This window comes from Somniosus microcephalus, chromosome 1, assembly GCF_052327205.1.
Source record: "Somniosus microcephalus isolate GS21.2 chromosome 1, FLI_Smic_1.0, whole genome shotgun sequence".
Lineage (NCBI taxonomy): Eukaryota > Metazoa > Chordata > Chondrichthyes > Squaliformes > Somniosidae > Somniosus > Somniosus microcephalus.
The window spans coordinates 50,782,678-50,802,634 of record NC_140987.1 but is presented as its reverse complement, the minus strand read 5'-3'; the positions used below and the strand labels follow the sequence as shown (position 1 = coordinate 50,802,634).

The 19,957-nt window shown below is 45.8% G+C and overlaps 1 protein-coding gene across 2 annotated transcripts in view; it reads right to left on the bottom strand.

Moving 5' to 3' along the window:
* Positions 1–19,957, bottom strand: part of LOC147124060 (organic cation/carnitine transporter 2-like) — a 222,377-nt gene that overhangs the window by 59,638 nt on the left and 142,782 nt on the right. For both annotated transcript variants that reach the window (XM_085980315.1, XM_085980305.1), the window contains exons 4-6: positions 18,610–18,781; positions 10,849–10,990; positions 8,555–8,655 (exon numbers count right to left, since the gene is read on the bottom strand). In XM_085980315.1, coding sequence (XP_085836441.1) covers positions 8,555–8,655; positions 10,849–10,990; positions 18,610–18,781 — 415 coding nt within the window. The remainder of the gene's footprint in view (positions 1–8,554; positions 8,656–10,848; positions 10,991–18,609; positions 18,782–19,957) is intronic.

Genomic DNA, 19,957 nt, shown 5'->3' with positions numbered 1-19,957 from the left:
TTAGCCAGGTAGCACAGCTCATTGATGGGATCTGGAGCACTTAATTCATAAAGGCTGATACAGTATTGGAGATCTAACAATAAACATCTCTAAGAGATTGAGGAAAATACATTCATGGATATATTTAAAAAGCATATTGAGCACATCTAGTACTGGACTCCTGAAAATTAAACAAAGGGGGAGAAATTCAGTTGTTTAGCGCCTTCCATTTAGTGCCTGGCATGGGCGCTAATGGAGCACTAATGAAGTAGCGCCAGGGCGAGGCAAATCCAGCGCTGTACGCCAAATCCAGTCGCCCCTTAGCGCCGCCAGGTAATGGTTAGCACCTGGGGCTTTAGCGCCAGGCAGATCGTGACATCAGTGAGCGTGCAACGATCTGCCAAATTGATTATCGCCCCCTGCCTTAGCACCTCGCCCCGACAATGACAGGAAGAGGAGGCATGAAGCAGGCGGATGGCAGCTCCGTGGATCAGTCGCAGTTGTCAGGTTAGTGCTGTTTCACTGCTTCCTTGTCAGTTTGTGATTGTGCAAGAGTTTAACTCAGTCGTTTAAAGGTTCTTTAGTAGCAGGAGTGTTGTGGCTACGAAAAATGTTACATTTATTCTGACAAAATTTCCAAAGTGCTACACTTGGTTACATTAATGGGGGCTGTACTGGCAGTCGGCCTCGCCCTCCAGGATCTACTGCAGAGGGAGCGCAAGCAGCGAGAAAGATTGCAAGATGTGGCCAGAGGGAGGAGGAGGGCCATCCGGGCTCTCAACAGGAGGCCTTACCCTCCGAGGGTATTCCGAGAGCACTTCTCCTAACTCCAATTAAGCGAGGAGCAGTGTCTTAGAAGGGTCCGCTTCACCAAGGAGGTGGTCACAGAACTCTGCCACCTCCTGCAACCAGACCTCCAGCCTCAGATCAGGATGACCACGGCTCTCTCAGTGGCAGTCAAGGTCGCCGTCGCCCTCAATTTCTTCGCCAGTGGTTCCTTCCAGTCTGCAACAGGGGATATAGCGAACATCTTGCAGTTTGCCATCCATCGCTGCATCCGGGAGGTCACAGAGGCTCTCTACAATAGGAAAAGGGACTACATTTCCTTCCCCATCACCAGAGAGAAGCAGGATGAACGTGCATATGGCTTTGCCAGGATAGCAGGATTCCCCATGGTGCAGGACGCCATTGACTGCACCCACGCGGCTTTACGGGCACCGCATCACAATCCTGAGGTCTTCCATAACTGCAAAGGCTACCACTCACTTAATGTGCAGTTGATGTGCGACCACATGCCTGCTATCCTGGCAGCAGCCACAATATCTGCATCCTGCGCCAGACCGGTGTGCCAGCACTCTTCCAGCTGCCACATCAAGTTCGTGGCTGGCTGGTCGGAGACAAGGGATATCCGCTCTCCACCTGGCTCATGACTCCTCTCTGCAACCCCAACGCTCCTGCTCTGCACTCATATAATGAGAGCCATGCTGCCACCAGGAACATCATCGAGCAGACCATCGGCCTGCTGAAGCAATGGTTCCGTTGCCTTGACCGCTCAGGAGGAGCCCTCCAGTACTTGGCTGAGTGGGTGTCCCATTTCGTGGTGGTCTGCTGCATGCTCCACAACTTGGCCATCATGAGGGCCCAGCCCTTGCCAGCAGGGACTGCGGGACCACTTCAGGAGGAGGAAGAGAGAGAGAGGAGGATGAGGATGAGGACGAGGAGCAGGAACGAGGGAGGAGGCAGCCATTCAATCGGCCTTCCGGAAGGTCGGTCCATGACCACCTCATCAGATTGTGGTTCCAATAAACTAAACCCCAGATACCCATTGCTCACCACATCCCCATCATTCCATCCCTTTCGCAGGCCATATCACAGCGCAAAGCTGAAATAAAAGACACCACAAAATCATCCAAAGCCAATTAATAAATTTATCAATAATCAGTGAACACATATTTACAAAAAAAATATTAACTATTCACCCTTGTGCAATCCGTTACAGTGCCTTTGCCTACTCTAGTGCTCCTATGATAGATGTGGCTGCAGCACAGCAGTGGAAGGCTGCTGAGTGTCCGTGCGGGAGACTTCAGATAGTCTTGCAGGATGCCCTCGACCAGCTCTTGGCTTGGCAGGCTCGGCTGTAGACTGCACCATCTCAGCATGGGCGGCAGCAGTCTGGGCTGGCTGGATGACAAGGGCAATGGCGGAGTGGCAGTGGTGGGAGCAGGAATGCTGTCATCCTGAGAGAGGATAGCAGCTTCCTGCTCCACCGACCCACTGCCAGTCCCCCGGGGCAGCATCTCAGCATCCCTAGCAATCTGTCGCAGCTCAGATTGCTGGCCTGCTGCGACACCGTGACAACCCCAGTGGACAGTGGTCAACCCAGCCATGATGGCAGCAGTCAGAGCTTGCGTGGCATCAAGCTGAGACTGCTGAGAGCAGTCTGAGTATCGATGTCACCAAGCATAGACTGCAATACAGCACTAAGACATTGCGTGGCTTCCGCCTGTGCTGCAATGGAAGCTGCGATATCGCCCATCACATGTGGCATGAGGTCTGGGTCGCCACGGTCTCTCTGGGAGTCCACCATCCTTTGAAGCCTGCAAATGATTGCACAAGGCTCAGGCTCCATGCTGTGCACAATGTTGGAGGCGGACTCCTCCACGCTTCTTAGCATTGCTGACAGGCTCTCGGGCACCCTTGCCATTGGACCTATCATCTCCGTGTGCATGGCCATCGCCCTTCTTCTAAAGTCCTCCCCATCGAGGTCCTCATCTGAGTGCTGTGCAGCAGAACTTGCGTGCGAACTCGCCCTCCAAGGAGCCGACTCCCAAGCTACCCTTTCCCCTTGGCCTTGCTGCAGCCTGCTCGTTCCTGATGCATCACCCTGTGCAGATCCCACTACTACACTAGCCTCTAAAGAATGCATAGTGCAGTGTCTGAGCTGGTGCCTGCGGGTGAGACACGCAGTGACGCGGTGTATCCTTCCTCCTTCTCTTCTCCCGCCTCGCTCTCTACGGTGCCCTCAGGGACAGGCTGCTCAGCTGCTTGCTCATTATCTGAAAGTAGAAAGGCACAAGAGTCGGGTTAAGGTGATGGGGGATGGGCAGGAAGGGAGAAAGGCGTGCATACAGCATGATTAGCTGGAAAGTAGGAAAGGCTTGTGGGGTGAGGGGGAAGTGGGATGTGAGAAGAAGGAGTAGGGATGACCATACCGTTGTTGTCCCCAAGGGGGTCAACGTCGCCAGTGGCCACGGCGCCCACCACTTGGTGCCCAATGATTTCCAGCACTCTTTCCTCCAGCTCAGGCAGTGGTTGGGTGTCAGGTTGTCCCCTGCCTGTGCGCTCCTGCTCCCTCCTGTTGTGAGCGAACTTGGCCTGCAAGAAAGGGGAAAGTGAGTGAGTGAGTGTGGAACATTGGCCCAGAAATTCGGGTCCCAACGTGGACCCGATGGAAGTGCTGGTTTCTTGCATGCACTACGCATGTGCGGGAAACCGGCATTTCCGATCCTCTGAACGAAGGGATTCAGAGGTGGAACGCGTGCGCGCGGGAGTCTGCGCGTGCGCGTTGAACTTCCTTTTTTTTTTACAGGTTTGCCCGTGCGTGAAGGCCTCTACTTTTTACACATCTGAAAACCAGGCGTAAGGACTTCATTTTAAAAGGTAAGTGGTCAATTAATTAAAATTAGAACATTTTTCCCACAGGTTTATTATTTTTAAATACTTTAAAGTAAGGTAAGTATATTTTTAGCCCCGTTTTTTTATAAAATTATTTTTTTCAAAAATTTAAATTATTGTTTAAAATAGTTATTTAATGTTATTTATAGTTTATTTAAATAGTGTGATTTTTTTTCAAATTTATTTTAAGGTTAAGTACTGTTTTGGGCACCCGGAGTTTTCATAAGTTTGACAGTTCTTTCTGTCAATCTCATGAATGGGCTTTTCCCTCCTCCGATTGGTTGCCCAGTGCTCACGTGATCCCAGCGGACGCATCGCACTAAGTACGCCGCTGGATTACGCAAGCACAGCGCGCCGGGAGCTGGACCGGGCCACAGACAGGAAATCTATGCAGGGCCAGGCCTCAACTGCCGGCGCGCTAGGTAAGTGTAGGTCGGGGGCTTGCAACCGCGGGAAGCCCCCGACACGAATTTCTGGGCCAATGTGTTTGGGAGATGTGCCTTCCATGGTTGAATAGCTGTCATTGTGTGTAAGGTGTGAGTTGTGGGTGTGAGTGTTGGTAGGTGGAGATTATTGGTGGGTGAGTGATGGGGGTGTGGTGCATTGGCCAGTGTGTGCAGACTGTGGTTCAGATGGTGGTATGTAGCATTTGTTGAAGCATTCACTCTCCCTGGCCACCCAAGTGAGGTTGTTAAATTTCTTCCTGCACTGTGTGTGGATCCTGGGGACCACAGTGCTGCCCGAGACCTGCTGGGCTACCTCCCTCCACATGGTGTGGAAGACTTGTGGCGAGGGCCTCCTGCCATTTGCCGGGTACAGCACCGCCCTCCGTCTCTCCACAGCGGACACTAACACCTGCAATACTTGGTGGCAGAATCTGCGAGCTCTCTCCCTGGGCCGTTGATCTGCCATAATGACGCCTCCTTCAGTGGTCCGGTTCCTTCTCCTTGGCCTTCTGCTGCTTGCTGAGACAGCTGCAGAACCAGCAATGCTGAGAATGAGGTCCTGCAGCATGATTGAACCTCCCCTTTAAGAACTGGACAGAACCTGTGGCAATGATGACTAGCGATTAGACTGCACCTGAAATTGCTTAGCGCTTTGAGTCTAATGCCACTGAGCTAGGTCATTCGCGCTTGATTTAGCGCTCCCATCCTTTGAGCGATGACACTGAATTTAGTATGCAGCGAGATTCATTAGTGCCTGGCGCTCAATCTCAAACTTTTCAGAAGTTAGCGCCCATTCCTGGGTGATAATGAATTTCGCCCCCCAAAGTCTTAAATAGACTTGGATTACCTGCCTTGTATCATCTTCTTTATTCTTTTCAAAGGAAGCATCTACCAATTTGTCAGTGGTTAAAAAATTACAAGAATACTGACTCTTTGACATGTTTTCGGTGAGTCACACGGTGTAGCCCTTAAATGTTTTTTGATGAGTCACTAAGGAGTGATTGACAACAAAGTAGGAGAATTCAACAATCCTCCAAAATAGTCAAAGCTAAATTAACAATATTAACTGAATAGAAAATCATGTGCAATGCACGGGCATATTTACAATCTGTGCTCCCGGCCAGAAATACAAAGTTGGAAAATTACTGTTATTGAGCCATTCTATAGGCCCATTCTGCTCAGCGAAATATGACCAGCCAAAGATGTACAACAATATGCAATATTATTATGTTATTAAGCATCTAAATGAGACCAGCCCTGGACATTATCATTGACTTTATAAATCATAGAATCATAGAAACTTACAGCACAGAAGGAGGCCATTCGGTCCATCGTGCCTGTGCTGGCTCTTTGAAAGAGCCGTCGTACTTATCCCCGCTTCTTGTCCGTAACCCTGTGAGTTGCTCATCCTCAAGCGCCTGTCCAACTCCCTTTAAAACTATTTATGGAATCAGCTTCCACCACCTTTCCAGGTAGAGCGCTCCAGATCCCGACATCGCTCAGAGTGAAAAAAATTCTCCTCATCTCCCCTCTAGATATTTTGCCAATTATTTTAAATCTATGACATCTGGTTATTGACCCACTCGCCACAGGGAATATTTATTTCCCTATCCACTCTATCAAAACCTCGCATCATCTGAAAACCTCTATTAGGTCACCTCTTAACTTTCTCTGTTCCAAGGAGAACAGTCCTAACTTTCCCAACCCCTCCTCATAACTGCAGTCCCTCATCCCTGGTAACATCCTGGTAAACCTCCTGTGCACCCTTTCTGAGGCCTTTCCGTCTTTCCTGAAGTGTGCTGCCCAGAAGTGTCCACAATACTCCAGCTGAGGCCTAACCAGTGATTTATAAAGTGACCTCTTTGCTTTTATATTCTATTCCCCTATTTATCAGCCCAAGTAACCTTTAAGAATTTGTTTATATGGACACCAAGGTGTCTCTGCTCATCTTTTCAAATCGTGCCATTTATAGTATACTGTGTCCTCCCAAAGTGTATCATTTCACACTTCTCCGCAAAAACTTTGAAGTCTATAACTATCCTCATCACTATCTACTATTTTGCCAAGTTTCCGATCATCTGCAAACTTTATAATGCTGCTCCCAAACCGAGTTTAGGTCGTTTATAAAAATTGAAACACGTAATGGACCCAAAACTGACCCTTGGGGAACGCCATTGCAGACCACCTCCCAGTCTGAAAAACATCCATCCACCACCACCACCCTTTGCTTCTTGTCACTGAGCCAATCTTGTAGCAATACCGCCACTTACCCTTAATTCCATGGGCTGCCATCTTCTTAATAAGCCTTCTGTGTGACATTTTGTCAAATGCCTTCTAAAAGTCCATGGCCTGTATTTTCCGATCCCTGCAGGTGTGTACTCACCCACAGGGGCCTCACAAGCGCCGGTTTCAGGCATGCGAAGCGCATGCGCTGAAAACCAGCACTTCCAATCTGTCAAGAATTCTCTCAACAGATCCTCCGCCTGCCCTGGAGAAGGGCCTCTGTGGGTGGAGAGTTCTGCTCTCTGCAGAACCCCCACCCGTAGAAAACCTTTAAAAATCTTACGCCTGGTAAGAGTTTAAAAAAGTAAAAAAATTATTTTTTTTCACTCATTTATAATTTTAAAATACTTTTAAAAAAGGTAAGTTTACTTTTAACCCTGTAAAAAAACTTTATTTTTTTCAAAAAATTAAATTTCTGTTTAAAATATTTAATTTAATGTAATTTTAACTAATTTTAAATACGTGATTTAAAAAAAATTATTTGATGTTTTAGTGTGTTATTTGAGTGATCCCCATTCATACTTTTGGCATGTCTATCCGGAGAGACCTGTCAAAAGTATGAAGGGGGATACCCTTCTTCCATTGGTTCCCCATGGCCCACGTGATCCCAGGGACGCTTGCGAACTGCCTGCGCCCCTGGGATACATGGGCCTCTGTGCGCGCATACCAGGAGAGGCCCAGAAGTGGAAGTGTCTGGACCTATGGAGCCAGCAGGTAAGGGCGTAGATTTTTTCCAGATTGGAGGCATCCGCACGCAGGAAGCTTCCGATCGGAAAATCCGGGCCCATATATAAAACATCTCCTGCACTACCTTGATCAACCTTCTCTGTTACCTCATCAAAGAATTCAATCAAGTTAGTAAGGCACAATTTGCTTCGATGAATGATTATATCTGGTAACTGCGTTCCACCAATATGCTGTGGGTGAGATGATAAGAAGCCAGCATTGTACACAGAGGCTGAAGTATCCCGAACAACTTTGGGTTTGTTTTTTCGGCAGACTTGCCAGTTTCTTTGGCATTTTTTGGAAATCCACTTGCAAAAGATCCCATCATAGAATTAAAATCCTTCCTGACAACACAGTATAAGGTCTTTTATTTTCTGGAGTTGTGCTGTGCTTCTCTTGGATGTTTCATCATTATCTTTGCCCACTACTCCTTCAGAATGGTATTAGGACCTTGGAACAACTCAGAACTGGATTTGTAAAGAATATTTTCATTCGTTGACTTTACATGATACTATAAGGCTTCAATAATTACTATTGGCAAATTATAGAAAACACTGAAAATGCAACAATATTATTCTTTACTTTGGAATAAACTTATAAATAAAAAAGTGCACAACACGTACCAGGATCAGAATCACTCAGAATGTGTTGTTCCCATCGCTTGGAAGACTGAATGCTTCAGCAATCATTTTTTTTTTCTGGCCAAGTAAGGATATTTTTTGGAGGCCAGATAGCTCTATTACTCTGCAGGTGTCTGTGTTTCCTTAAATTGTATGCGATCACAAATTGAAGCATAGCTTGTGATTGCCTATTGTGTTTTTGCAAGCTTCTGTATTTCTAAACTACACGTTGATGTTTATTTTGAATCGTACTGCTACGATTCTGCATAGTTTTTAATAGCAGCAAGTGTTGCCACTTTGCTCACGAAGGTGCATCTTTTTCATTTAATGCATTGCTTCACTAAAAGAAAGACTTGCATTTATATAGCACCACCGGACGTCCCAAAGCAATTTACAGCCAATAAAGCACTTTTGAAGTGTAGTCAAAAACTGTGCCAACAATTCACTTTCTGAGAAATGTGGTCTCCTTTATGCCTTTCCTACAGATTGCGATTTTTTGCCTTTTACAGCAAGTTGCCAAGAAGTCAAGAAAACTCCTTCAATTACTTGCAAGAGTGGTCAATTTGAATCATTTCAACGCACATTCTATTAAATTGATTAACTTAGTGCCAACAGAAAGGATCTCAATTTCCATCATTAGTGACTCCTTGATAAGTGTCTGTCTTTAACACGGTGTAAATATCCAAAGTGCCTTTACACATGAAACCCCAAATATAGCACCACACATATTTTGCTAAATGCCACAACCATACATATAATGAACTGATACAATTTTGAGTATTAATTATTTTGTGAGAGCTCTTTGCTGAGAGGGTCTCTACTCACCACACAATGAAACATAGAATTGTGATATTCCGTATATTTGAAGTTTTAACTAAATCCAAGAAATTATATGGATGCTTTTGCTTATTCGTGGTATTCAGAAGCTAAAAGAAAGCATAAAAAAAATGAATTTTCAATGCTTGCACAGTATACACTTTCCTATGTAGTGGATGATTCTTAACCGGAAGCACTCCATTTTAAGTAGAACATTTCCTTTATCCGATCTGTTCTGTTACACAAACAGTATTGAAAGTATTGTATTGATCTCAGTTGACAGTAATACTTCCTACAGCTGCTCAAGAATTAGTTATTAACACTTTAAGGTTTGTAAAGTCTGGGTGATAACAGGGTATAAAACTAATCCTTTATCTACTAAGGACTGGGCATTTTATATGCCAATAACAGGACATTAAGCAAAATAAGCAGGTCATGAGACCCACATTGGTAACATGTGACTAGGCCACAAGGAACAGAGGAAAATAAGGAGCAGGAGTAGGCCATTCAGCCTCTTGGGCCTACTCCGCCATTCAATTAGATCATGGTTGATCGGCACCTCAACTCCATTTTCCCACCTTTGCTCCATATCCCTTGATACTCTCACCTAACAAAAATAAAGCTCAGCCTTGAAAGCTCCAATTGTCCAAGCATCCACAGTCTTTTTGGGGGGAAGAGTTTTTCAAATTTCTACTAGCCTTTGTGTGAAAAAGTGCTTCCTGACATTGCTCTTGACATGCCTAGCTCTAATTTTAAGATTATGTCCTCATATTCTTGGGAAGCCCCCATGAGCATAGTCACAAACTCATCATGGGATTGCCAGAATGGTGATCGCAGGCCAAACTAGAGCTTCAGGAATTGGAGGTTCCCTGCCAGTAGCCCACCACGTGTACACAAATAAAACATAAAACAAAACTTTAAAATAAAACCCAAACCTTAAAAATAAAAACCCCATGTTGTTATAATGACACGGTCATCCACGATAGTGGAATAGCTAATTGCGGGATAGGAAAGAAACGGCAGCACAAATTCAGAGGGAGACATTCTACACTCTGTTCCTCCACGGTTCCTAGCTTCTTCAAGCTAGGAACTGAGGAGCAGCAGAGAGATTTAGGTGTCCAAGTACAGAAATCACTGAAGGCTAGCGGACAGGTACAAAAAAATAACTTAAAAGGTTAATGGAATGTTGGCCTTTATCTCAAGGGGGGCTGGAATACAAAGGGGCGGAGGTTATGTTACAGTTATATAAAGCTCTGGTTAGACCCCATTTTGAGTACTGCGTTCAGTTCTGGACATCGCAGATCAGGAAGGATAGATTGGCCTTGGAAACGGGTGCAGCGCAGATTCACTGGAATAATTCCTGGATTAACGGTGAGGATAGGTTGCACAGACTAGATTTGTATTCCCTTGAGTATAGAAGATTAAGGGGTGATCCAATTGAGGTGTTCAAGAAGATTAAAGGATTTGATAGGGTAGATAGGGAGAAACTATTTCCTCTGGTGGGGAGTCCAGGACAGAGGGTGGGCTGGGGTGGGGTGGGGGCACCTAACCTTAAAATTAGAGCTAGGCCTTTCAGGGGTGATGTCAGGAAGCGCTTCTTCACGCAAAAGGTAGTGGAAATTTGGAACTTTCTCCCCCAAAATGCTGTTGATGCTGAGATTGATAGAATTTTGTTAGGCAAGGTGTATTAACGGTTCCAGAACCAGAAGTTAAAATATAGATCAGCCATGATCTCATTGAATGGCAGAACAGGCTCGAGGGGCTGAATGGCCTCCTCCTGTTCCTATGTTCCTTCCTATTCATGGACATGTGCTGACATTGCCATTTTAGAGGAGGGGATATATGCAAGCCCAATGGACACATTGCAGTGAATTAATCCAAACTGGTCTGTGATTTAGTTTTGATTTCATCTATTATCCTATTTAATTAATGGAAGGTAATTAATTTTAAAGAATGCTAAGATTAGTGTACCGAGATGACTACTTAGCAAACATGCCTTAGAATCGTAGAAATTATAGCAAAGGAAGAGGATATTCAGCCCACCACACCAGTGCCTCAGCTGCTTCCCTAACCTTTCCCCAGAACCAACCATACAGAACTAATGCCGTCAATGAAGACAACATACACAAGGATAAATGCTGAAGTACCAAATTACCTTTCTCCACTTCACTATTATTGCTCGTAAATATAATTAAGTATGGATTATGACAGGCTCTTATTCTGAAAATACTGAGATATATGTGTTTGATCTTGACATATTTGAACAGCAGCCTAAGATAGAGTAAAAAAAGTGAAATAACTACCGTATATTCTATGACATCGACATGCCGAAATACCACCCCAGCGTGCATAATACCATTTTTTTTAGCAAAACCTTGCACTATTTTTTCTGCTTCAGCCACTCGACCTTGAGCAATCAGCCATCTGGGAGACTCGGGTATAAGCCTGAAAAAACAAAGTACAAATAAAGCAGAAGTCAGAGTGGTCAAGGTGCGGCGGGCAAGACTTCTGCCCGCCCCACTACAATAAAGGTGACTCCAGCCAAGTTTCTGGAAAGCTAGATAAACACAAGAGAGAGAAAGGAATAGATAGGGTGAGATGAAAAGGGGTAGGAGGAGGCTTGTGTGGAGCATAAATACCAGCATGGATCTGTAGATTGGGCCTATATTCTCTTGGAGTATAGAAGAGTATAGAAGAATAAGGGGTGATCTCATTGAAACATATAGGGTGCAAAATTCGGTTGCTTTGCGCCTCCTGTTAGCGCCCTAAGAGGGTGCTAATGGGGCGCAAAGCAACTAGCACCCTGGCGTGGCGCCGCTAACCCATCCCGCAAAATTCAGCGGGAGGTTAGCGGCGGCAGTAACCGTTAGCACCCCACGACGCTGCGCCTCTGGCGATGACGTCATCGCCGTGCGCAGCGGCCTGGCCACAAACTTCAGTAACGCCCCCTGACTTACCGCCGGGTGCTATATCCGACAGGGTCAGGGGGCGTACGTGTGGCCAGGGCGGCAATATTTAAAGGGGAGGTGCCGGGCGGCCATTCTTGTTGTCGGCCGCGCTCCGTCAGCCCACCACTCCTCTTGAGTGCCGGGCTCTTTTGCCAGCACTCCGATCCCTGGTGGCCCAACTGGGCCCCAGGCCGCAATGCGCTAGACCCCTCCCCTTTAATAATGGGGAGGAAGGTCTGCAGTACCACGGCACTCCCAGTAACGACCCAGTGCTACCCAATTTTTACCCCCAAATGTCTAACTCATGCCTTTACTCTCCCACAGGACCATCGAACGCCCCCCTCCCCACTGTCCAGGAGGAAGAGCCGCATGACTCCTCAGAGGAACCTGCAGCCTCTGAGGGAGCAGCGTCACCAGGACTCAGTGCACTCAACACCAGTGCAGATACACACACCTTGACGGGGCCTTCACGACATAGAGTAGTGTTGTCACCTGGTGTATCACAGCTCGCAAGTGAGCATCAGCAGATGGTGGAGACAGCGACAGCAGTGGAGAGTCTTTGTCGGAGGTCGCAGGACCTATCCCTGCTCAGCTGCATGTAGATGCTGTGCCTCTGGGGCTATCCAGAAAGAGAGCAGTGCTGGAACTCCAGGAACAAGTGCAGGAGTCTCTGACAGGGTTTGCCTCCAGGGTAACTGCGAGTGTGCAGAGAATGGAGGAGTCCATCTCAAACATGAGCACTGCCTTTGTGGAGGCAATGGCGCATGAACGTGCTGCCATGGAGAGGGTGGCAACCTCCTGGAGGACATAAGTCTCCAGGCGCACGAGAACATGATGACTCTTCTAAATAGATGGTCTGCTATGGAGGATAGATGGGCATCTATTGAGGAGAGACACCAGAGGTACATGGGCAGCCCTGTTATGAGGTTTGTCGGTACTGAGATGGGTCCTCATGGCCCCACTGAGGTGCAGCAAGATGCTCTCCAGCCACTTGCTAGCACTGAAGTGCGGGTGACCCATGAGAGAGATGATAGTGGCAGACAACAAGGAAGTGTGGGCTCCTCTCCAAGCGCTCATACGACCATGCCACTGCGGAGCCCTCGGTCAGAGCCCCAGAGTCCTCCCCCAACTGAGATGGCTGTCTCAGCCCCTGCATAGCTGCAGGAAGAGCAAACTGTTGCAGAGCACTCCCAGGCTCCCAAACCCAGAGGATGCCTGCCAAAGGCGTCTAAGCAGGCGCAGCATCAAAGTGAGCAAGGTGACTCTACATCTGCTGAAGCCACAGGGGAAGCACCATGTAGAAGCACGCATAAGAGGAAGCTAACACACAAATACTCACAAGGGTAGTCACTTGGGTGTTTTGTTCTGTTGTATATTTGCCATTGTCATCTTTTTGTGATTTCATTAAACAAAAGTGATGGCAAACAGTTGAAGTTCTGGCCTATGTGTTCTGGGAAATGGAAGTTGCACAATGAGGGCTCAGAGTGACTTGCATTTGTAATGATGATGCTGAGAGTGATAGGAAAGCACCATTTATTGGATAGATTATGTATGGCATTTTAAGAAGGTTGCCCACACATTCATAGCCATATGCTAGCCACCTGTGATTGAAGCGTAAGCTTATGCGAATCTGGCATGGGTGGGTGCATCCCTTGCATGATGGCCAGCAATGTGCTCAAGTGCTGCTGCATTGGTCACTTCCGGCCCCACAAGTTGTGCCTCCTCCTCCTCCTCCTCGTCTTCCCCCTCTTCCGAGGATGCTCTGCGCAGAGCCACTTGTTCCTCAGGGAGCGCTCAGCCACGCCGCTGTGCAATGTTGTACTTGGCGCAGACATGCATGATGATGTTCCTGTGGTTACACACCAGCTGGACATTAAGGGAATGGAAGCCCTTGCAGTTGACAAATACATCTGGGTTGTGATGGAGTGCCCTAATGGCCACATGTACACAGTCTACGACGCCCTGCACCCTTGGGAATCTTGCCATATTAGCAAAGCCAACCGCACACAAAGTTACACTTGCTTCATCCGTGGAGAAGTGGATGTAATTGTGTGCCTTTGCAAAGAGGGCATCGGGAGCCTGCGTGATGCAGGCATGTGCAGCTGACTGGGAGATGCCGCTGTCTGCAGATGATCCCTGGAAGGAACCCGAAGCAAAGAAGTTGAGTGCGGTGGTGACTTTGACAGCCACTGGTAAAGAGCGTCCACCCGCTCCTCTAGGCTCCAGGTGTTGGTGCAGCATTGCGCAGATGTCAGCGACCACATTTCGCGGAAGTCTCAGCCTCCTTTGGCACTGCTGCTCACTCATGTTGAGGAAGCTCATCCTATGCCTGTAAAGCCAGTGTTGGGATTTTTTCCTACGGCGAGGGGCAGGCCTGCGCTGACGCCCTCTGCCCTGTGCATCATCAGGTGGCTGAGGAGAAGGTTGGCGCTCCTGCTGTTGGTGCTGCTGCTGTGCCTGGTTGTGCTGCTGTTGCGGCTGCTCTTCCTCCGAATCTGACAACCAGGATGAGAGGATATATATGGTTCCCATACCGCTGGTATATATCTCAGTCGAGGAATGGAGGTTGTGTACGCTCAGACAAAGGGGCCAGAGGGTATTCCAAGGAAGTCACACTGCAGATGGATTTCAGCCTCAACACTCAAGATTAGTAGAGCTGCAAAATGTCGCCCAAACCTCAAAGCACTAAGTTGTGGTATGTGAAACGATGAGAGATTGCAGGACCGCTTTTAAGCTGCTCGAGCAGCTGGCAACAATCCAGGTCCTCGCTCAACCGGGCTCAACTCACCTGCCGTGTTTTTATGAAGGCGGCCAATTAAATTCGCGGCCAATGTATTGGTTTAGTTTCTCTGCCATTTCCTTATTCCCCATTATAATTTCTCCTGTCTCAGACTGTAAGGGACCCACATTTACTTTCGCTAATCATTTCCTTTTTACATACCTATAGAAGCTTTTACAGTCTGTTTTTATGTCTCTTGCTAGTTTACTCTCGTATTCTATTTTCCCGTTCTTTATCAATTTCTTGGTCCTCCTTTTGCTGAATTCTAAAATCCTCCCAATCCTCAGACTTATTACTCTTTTTGGCAGCATTACATAAGAACATAAGAAATAGGAGCAGGAATAGGCCACTTGGCCCCTTGAGCCTGCTCTACCATTCAATAAGATTATGGCTGATCTTGGGCTCAAAGCCATTTCCCTGCCCGCTCCCCATAACCCTTCACTCCCTTATCTTGCAAAAATCTGTCTATCTCCACCTTAAATGTATTTAATGACCCAGCCTCCACGGCTCTCTGGGGCAGAGAATTCCACAGATTTACGACCCTCTGAGAGAAGAAATTCCTCCTCATCTCAGTTCTAAAAGGGCGGCCCTTTATTCTAAAACTGTGCCCCCAAGTTCTAGATTTCCCTACGAGGGAAAACATCCTCTCTGCATCTACCTTGTCGAGCCCCCTCAGTATCTTATATGTTTCAATAAGATCACCTCTCATTCTTCTAAATTCCAATGAGTACAGGCCCAACCTGCTCAACCTTTCCTCATAAGTCAACCCCCTCAGCTCAGGAATCAACCTAGTGAATCGTCCCTGAACTGCCTCCAATGCAAGTATATCCTTCCTTAAATAAGGAGACCAAAACTGTACACAGTACTCCAGGTGTGGTCTCACCAATAACTTGTACAGTTGTAGCAGTACTTCCCTGCTTTTATACTCCAACCCCTTTGAAATAAAGGCCAACATTCCATTTGCTTTTTTAATTACTTGCTGTACCTGCATGCTAACTTTTTGTGTTTCATGCACAAGGACCCCAGGTCCCTCTGAACTGTAGCATTTTGTAATCTCTCTCCATTTAAATAATAATTTGCTTTTTTATTTTTTCTGCCAAAGTGGATAACCTTGCAATTTCCCACAGTATACTCCATCTGCCAAATGTTTGCCCACCCACTTAGCCTGTCTATATCCCTTTGCAGGTTCTTTGAGTCCTCTGCACAACTTGCTTTCCCATCCATCTTTGTATCATCTGCAAACTTGGCTACATTACACTCGGTCCCTTCATCCAAGTCATTAATGTAGATTGTAAATAATTGAGGCCCCAGCACTGATCCCTGTGGCACCCCACTAGTTACCGTTTGCCAACCGGAAAATGACCCATTTATCCCGACTCTCTGCTTTCTGTTAGTTAGCCAATTCTCTATCCATGCTAATATATTACTCCCAACTCCATGAGCTCTTATCTTATGCAGTAACCTTTTGTGTGGCGCCTTATTGAATGCCTTCTGGAAATCCAAATACACCATATCCACTGGTTCACTTTTGTCTGCCCTGCTCGTTACATCCTCAAAGAACGCCAGCAAATTTGTTAAACATGATTTCCCTTTCATACAACCATGCTGACTCTGCTTGACTGCATTATGATTTTCCAAATGCCCTGCTACTGCTTCCTTAATGAAGGACTCCAGCATTTTCCCAACAACAGATGTTAGGCTAACTGGTCTATAGTTTCCTGCTTTCTGTCTCCTTCCTTTCTTAAATAGGGGTGTTACATTTGCGGTTTTCCAATCTGCTGAGACCTCTCCAGAGTCCAGGGAATTTTGGTATATTGCAACCAATGCATCCACTATCTCTGCAGCCACTTCTTTTAAGACCCTGGGATGCAGGCCATCTGGTCCAGGGGACTTGTCGTCTTTTAGTCCCATTATTTTACCAAGTACTTTTTCCTTAGTGATAGTGATTGTCTTTAGTTCCCCCCTCCCTGTGGCCCCTGGATTATCCATTATTGGGATGTTGTTAGTGTCTTCTACCATGAAGACAGATACAAAATATTTGTTCAGAGCCTCTGCCATTTCCCCATTATTAATTCCCCATTCTCATCCTCTAAGAGACCAACATTTACTTTAGCTACTCTCTTCCTTTTTATATACCTGTAGAAGCTCTTAGTTTCTGTTTTAATATTCCTTGCCAGTTTACTCTCATAATTCATCTTCTCTCTCTTTATTATTTTTTTAGTCATCCTTCGCTGGTTTTTAAAAAATTCCCAATCCTCTGGCCTCCCACCAATTTTATCAACATTGTATGCTTTCATTTTCAGCATTATAAGCCTCTTCCTTTGATCTAATACTATCTTTAACTTCTCTTGTTAGCCACGGTTGGACCACTTTTCCTGTGGGAATTTTGTGCGTTAAAGGAATGTATATTTGTTGTAAATTATGTATTAATTCTTTAAATGCTAGCCATTGCTCGTCCACTGTCATACCTTTGAATGTAGTTTCCCAATCTACCTTAGCCAACTCGCCCCTCATACCTACGTAGTTTGCTTTGTTTAGATTTAAGACCCTAGTTTCAGATTTAACTAAGTCACTTTCAAACTCAATATAAAATTCTATCATATTATGGTCACTCTTCCCTAAAGGCCCCTTTACTACAAGGTTATCAATTAATCCTTTCTCGTTGCACAATACTAGATCTAAAATAACCTGTTCTCTAGTTGGTTCCTCAACATACTGATCTAGAAAACTATCTTGTGTACATTCCATGAATTCATCTTCCACACTATTACTGCCCCTTGCTGTTTCTTAGCTCCAGCCAAACTGATTCTACTTCTTGATTTTCAGAGCTAATATCCTTCCTCTCTACTGTCTTTATCCCATCCTTTATTATCAGGGCTACCCCTCCTCCTTTTCCATTTTGCCTATCCATTCTAAAAGTTATGTATCCTGGAATATTTAGTTCCCAACTTTGGCCACTTTGCAACCACGTCTCTGTTATGGCTATTAGATCAAACCTGTTAATTTTTACCTGCGCTATTAATTCAGCTATTTTGTTGCGATTGCTTCGTGCATTCAGATATAGTGCCTTTAGCTTTGACTTATTTCTCTTTTTCCCTGATGTCATCTTAGTCACTGATGCCTTATTACCCTTGTTACTCTCTCTGTCCCTTCCTGACCCACTAGGCTTATTTTTATCCAAAACTCTACTCTGCTCTAGAGCCTTGACATTTGTCTCACTGCTTTTAAATTTACTCTTTCCTGAATCCTTCCCTTCCCCCTTCATTAGTTTAAAGCCCTGTCTACTGCCCTAGTTATTCAGTTCGCCAGGACACTGGTCCCAGCACGTCCCAACGGAACAGCTCCTTCTTTCCCCAGTACTGATGCCAGTGCCCCATGAACTGAAACCCCTTCCTCCCACACCACTCTTTGAGCCACGCATTTAAACCTCTTCTGTTTGTCCCTGTGCTAATTTACGTTTGGCTCAGATAACAATCCAGAGATTATTACCTTTGAGGTTTTGCTTTTTAATTTGGCTCCGAGCTCCTCAAATTCCCTCAGCAGAACTTTATTCCTAGTTCAACCTATGTCGTTGGTTCCTATGTGGACCACGACAACTGGATCCTCCCCCTCCCAATCCAAGTTCTTCTCCAGCCGCGAGGAGTTTGAAATTTATCCGGCGTTGGACAATTTTTCAGACATCCCTGGCAGCTGCCTGAAACAGGAGTTAGGCCCTTTGCATATGTTCTTGAAATTGGGCTGCCCTGAGGTGACGGGCCTGCTCCACTCATGTTTTTCCAGCCATGGATGCGGCCCAACACTGGCCATCAACAAAAGGTCTATTTTTTTAAATTTCACATGGAGCCAAGAGGAGCAAGAGTGCTCCTCCTGGTTCCCCAACCCTCCTGAGGGCCACTATTGTTCTCCTATATGCCCCTCCTGTTCTCCTTACCACCCCCTCCTCCTCTGGGATTTACCCAAGGGCATGGTGGCGAGGCACACAGCCCAAATTGGATGGATTTAAATGGACGAGCCTTCTGGAGGCATGATAGGTGCTGGCAGCTCACCTCAATTATTACAATATAAGGCCCAAGACCCAATTTCAGGCAAACCATCAGTTATGTTCCCCCCGAAATGGGCCACAACAAAATTGTAGCTCCCAATTCCAGGTCCAATTTGGGGCAGAAGTTTACCCAGAATAATCAATTAGAGCCAAGCCTGGAAAACTTGGATACAAAAATGGTTTCACAAAATTAGAACTATTTTCTATATCCATCTACTAATCATGCATTTTCTGTTCTCTGGTACTTGTTAAAAAAAAATTGCCTTAATATTAACAATTAAAAAGATTAACTCACCGCCAAAAAGGAATATACAGAACTTCTGGGATGGTCAAAGCTAGGATTAACATCCTCCAATCTCGGATATAATATGCAAAGAGTGGCAGAATAATGTAGCCTATGGCATAAAACATGCAGACACCAAGTGTTGAGTAAGCAATCCTTTCAGTTTTGCCAAGGAGCTCAGTTCCTATTCAGTAAAGAAAAGAATTTAAATTAGTTTATAAATCGACAATCAAAACCATGGCATATTTATTCTTAATGCAAATGTTGAAGTTTACATAATTCTACTTCAAGACAAATTTTTACTAATACTACTTCTTTAAAGGGGTAGAGACCGCAGTATTATTAACAGACACATTAACATGTTCATATGAAATTCCACTGTTCACTTGTTTAACAAAGACACTTTAAATTCCTGGATTAAATGAAATATTAGAAAGCAAACCACAGCTTCTTGAAGGTGAACAGTATCATATATTTACAATGACAGTATAAATGACGAACTAAAACAAGGCAATACTCGTAATGAGAAGTTGGTATGATTTTCACTAACATATCTAACACCGCACCACACCATACAGAACCAAGAGTAGAGCTGCACAATCTGACTTCTACACCTCTAAGATTTGTGGAGGTAGGACTCCAGGACCCCAAGATTCATAGAAACATAGAAACATAGAAGATCGGAGCAGGAGTAGGCCATTCGGCCCCTCGAGCCTGCTCCGCCATTCAATGCGATCATGGCTGATCATCCAAGTTCAGTACCCTGTCCCTGCTTTCTCCCCATACCCCTTGATCCCTTTAGCCTTAAATATATCCAACTCCTTCTTGAATATATTTAATGAATTGGCCTCTACTGCCTTCTGTGGTAGAGAATTCCACAGGTTCACCACTCTCTGGGTGAAGAAATTCCTCCTCATCTCTGTCCTAAAAGGCCTACCCCTTATCCTTAGACTGTGACCCCTGGTTCTGGACTCCCTGACCATCGGGAACATCCTTCCTGCATCTAGTCTGTCCAGTCCTGTTAGAATTTTATATGTTTCAATGAGATCCCCTCTCATTCTTCTAAACTCCAGTGAGTACAAGCCCAATCGACCCAATCTCCCCTCATACGTCATTCCTGCCATCCCAGGTATCAGCCTGGTGAATCTTCGCTGAACTCCTTCCATGGTAAGAATATCCTTCCTCAGATAAGGCGACCAAAACTGCACACAATACTCAAGATGTGGTCTCACCAAGGCCCTGTACAACTGCAGCAAGACATCCTTGTTCTTGTTCTCAAACCCTCTCGCTATGAAGGCCAACATACCATTTGCCTTCTTAACCGCCTGCTGCACCTGCATGCTTACCTTCAGCGACTGGT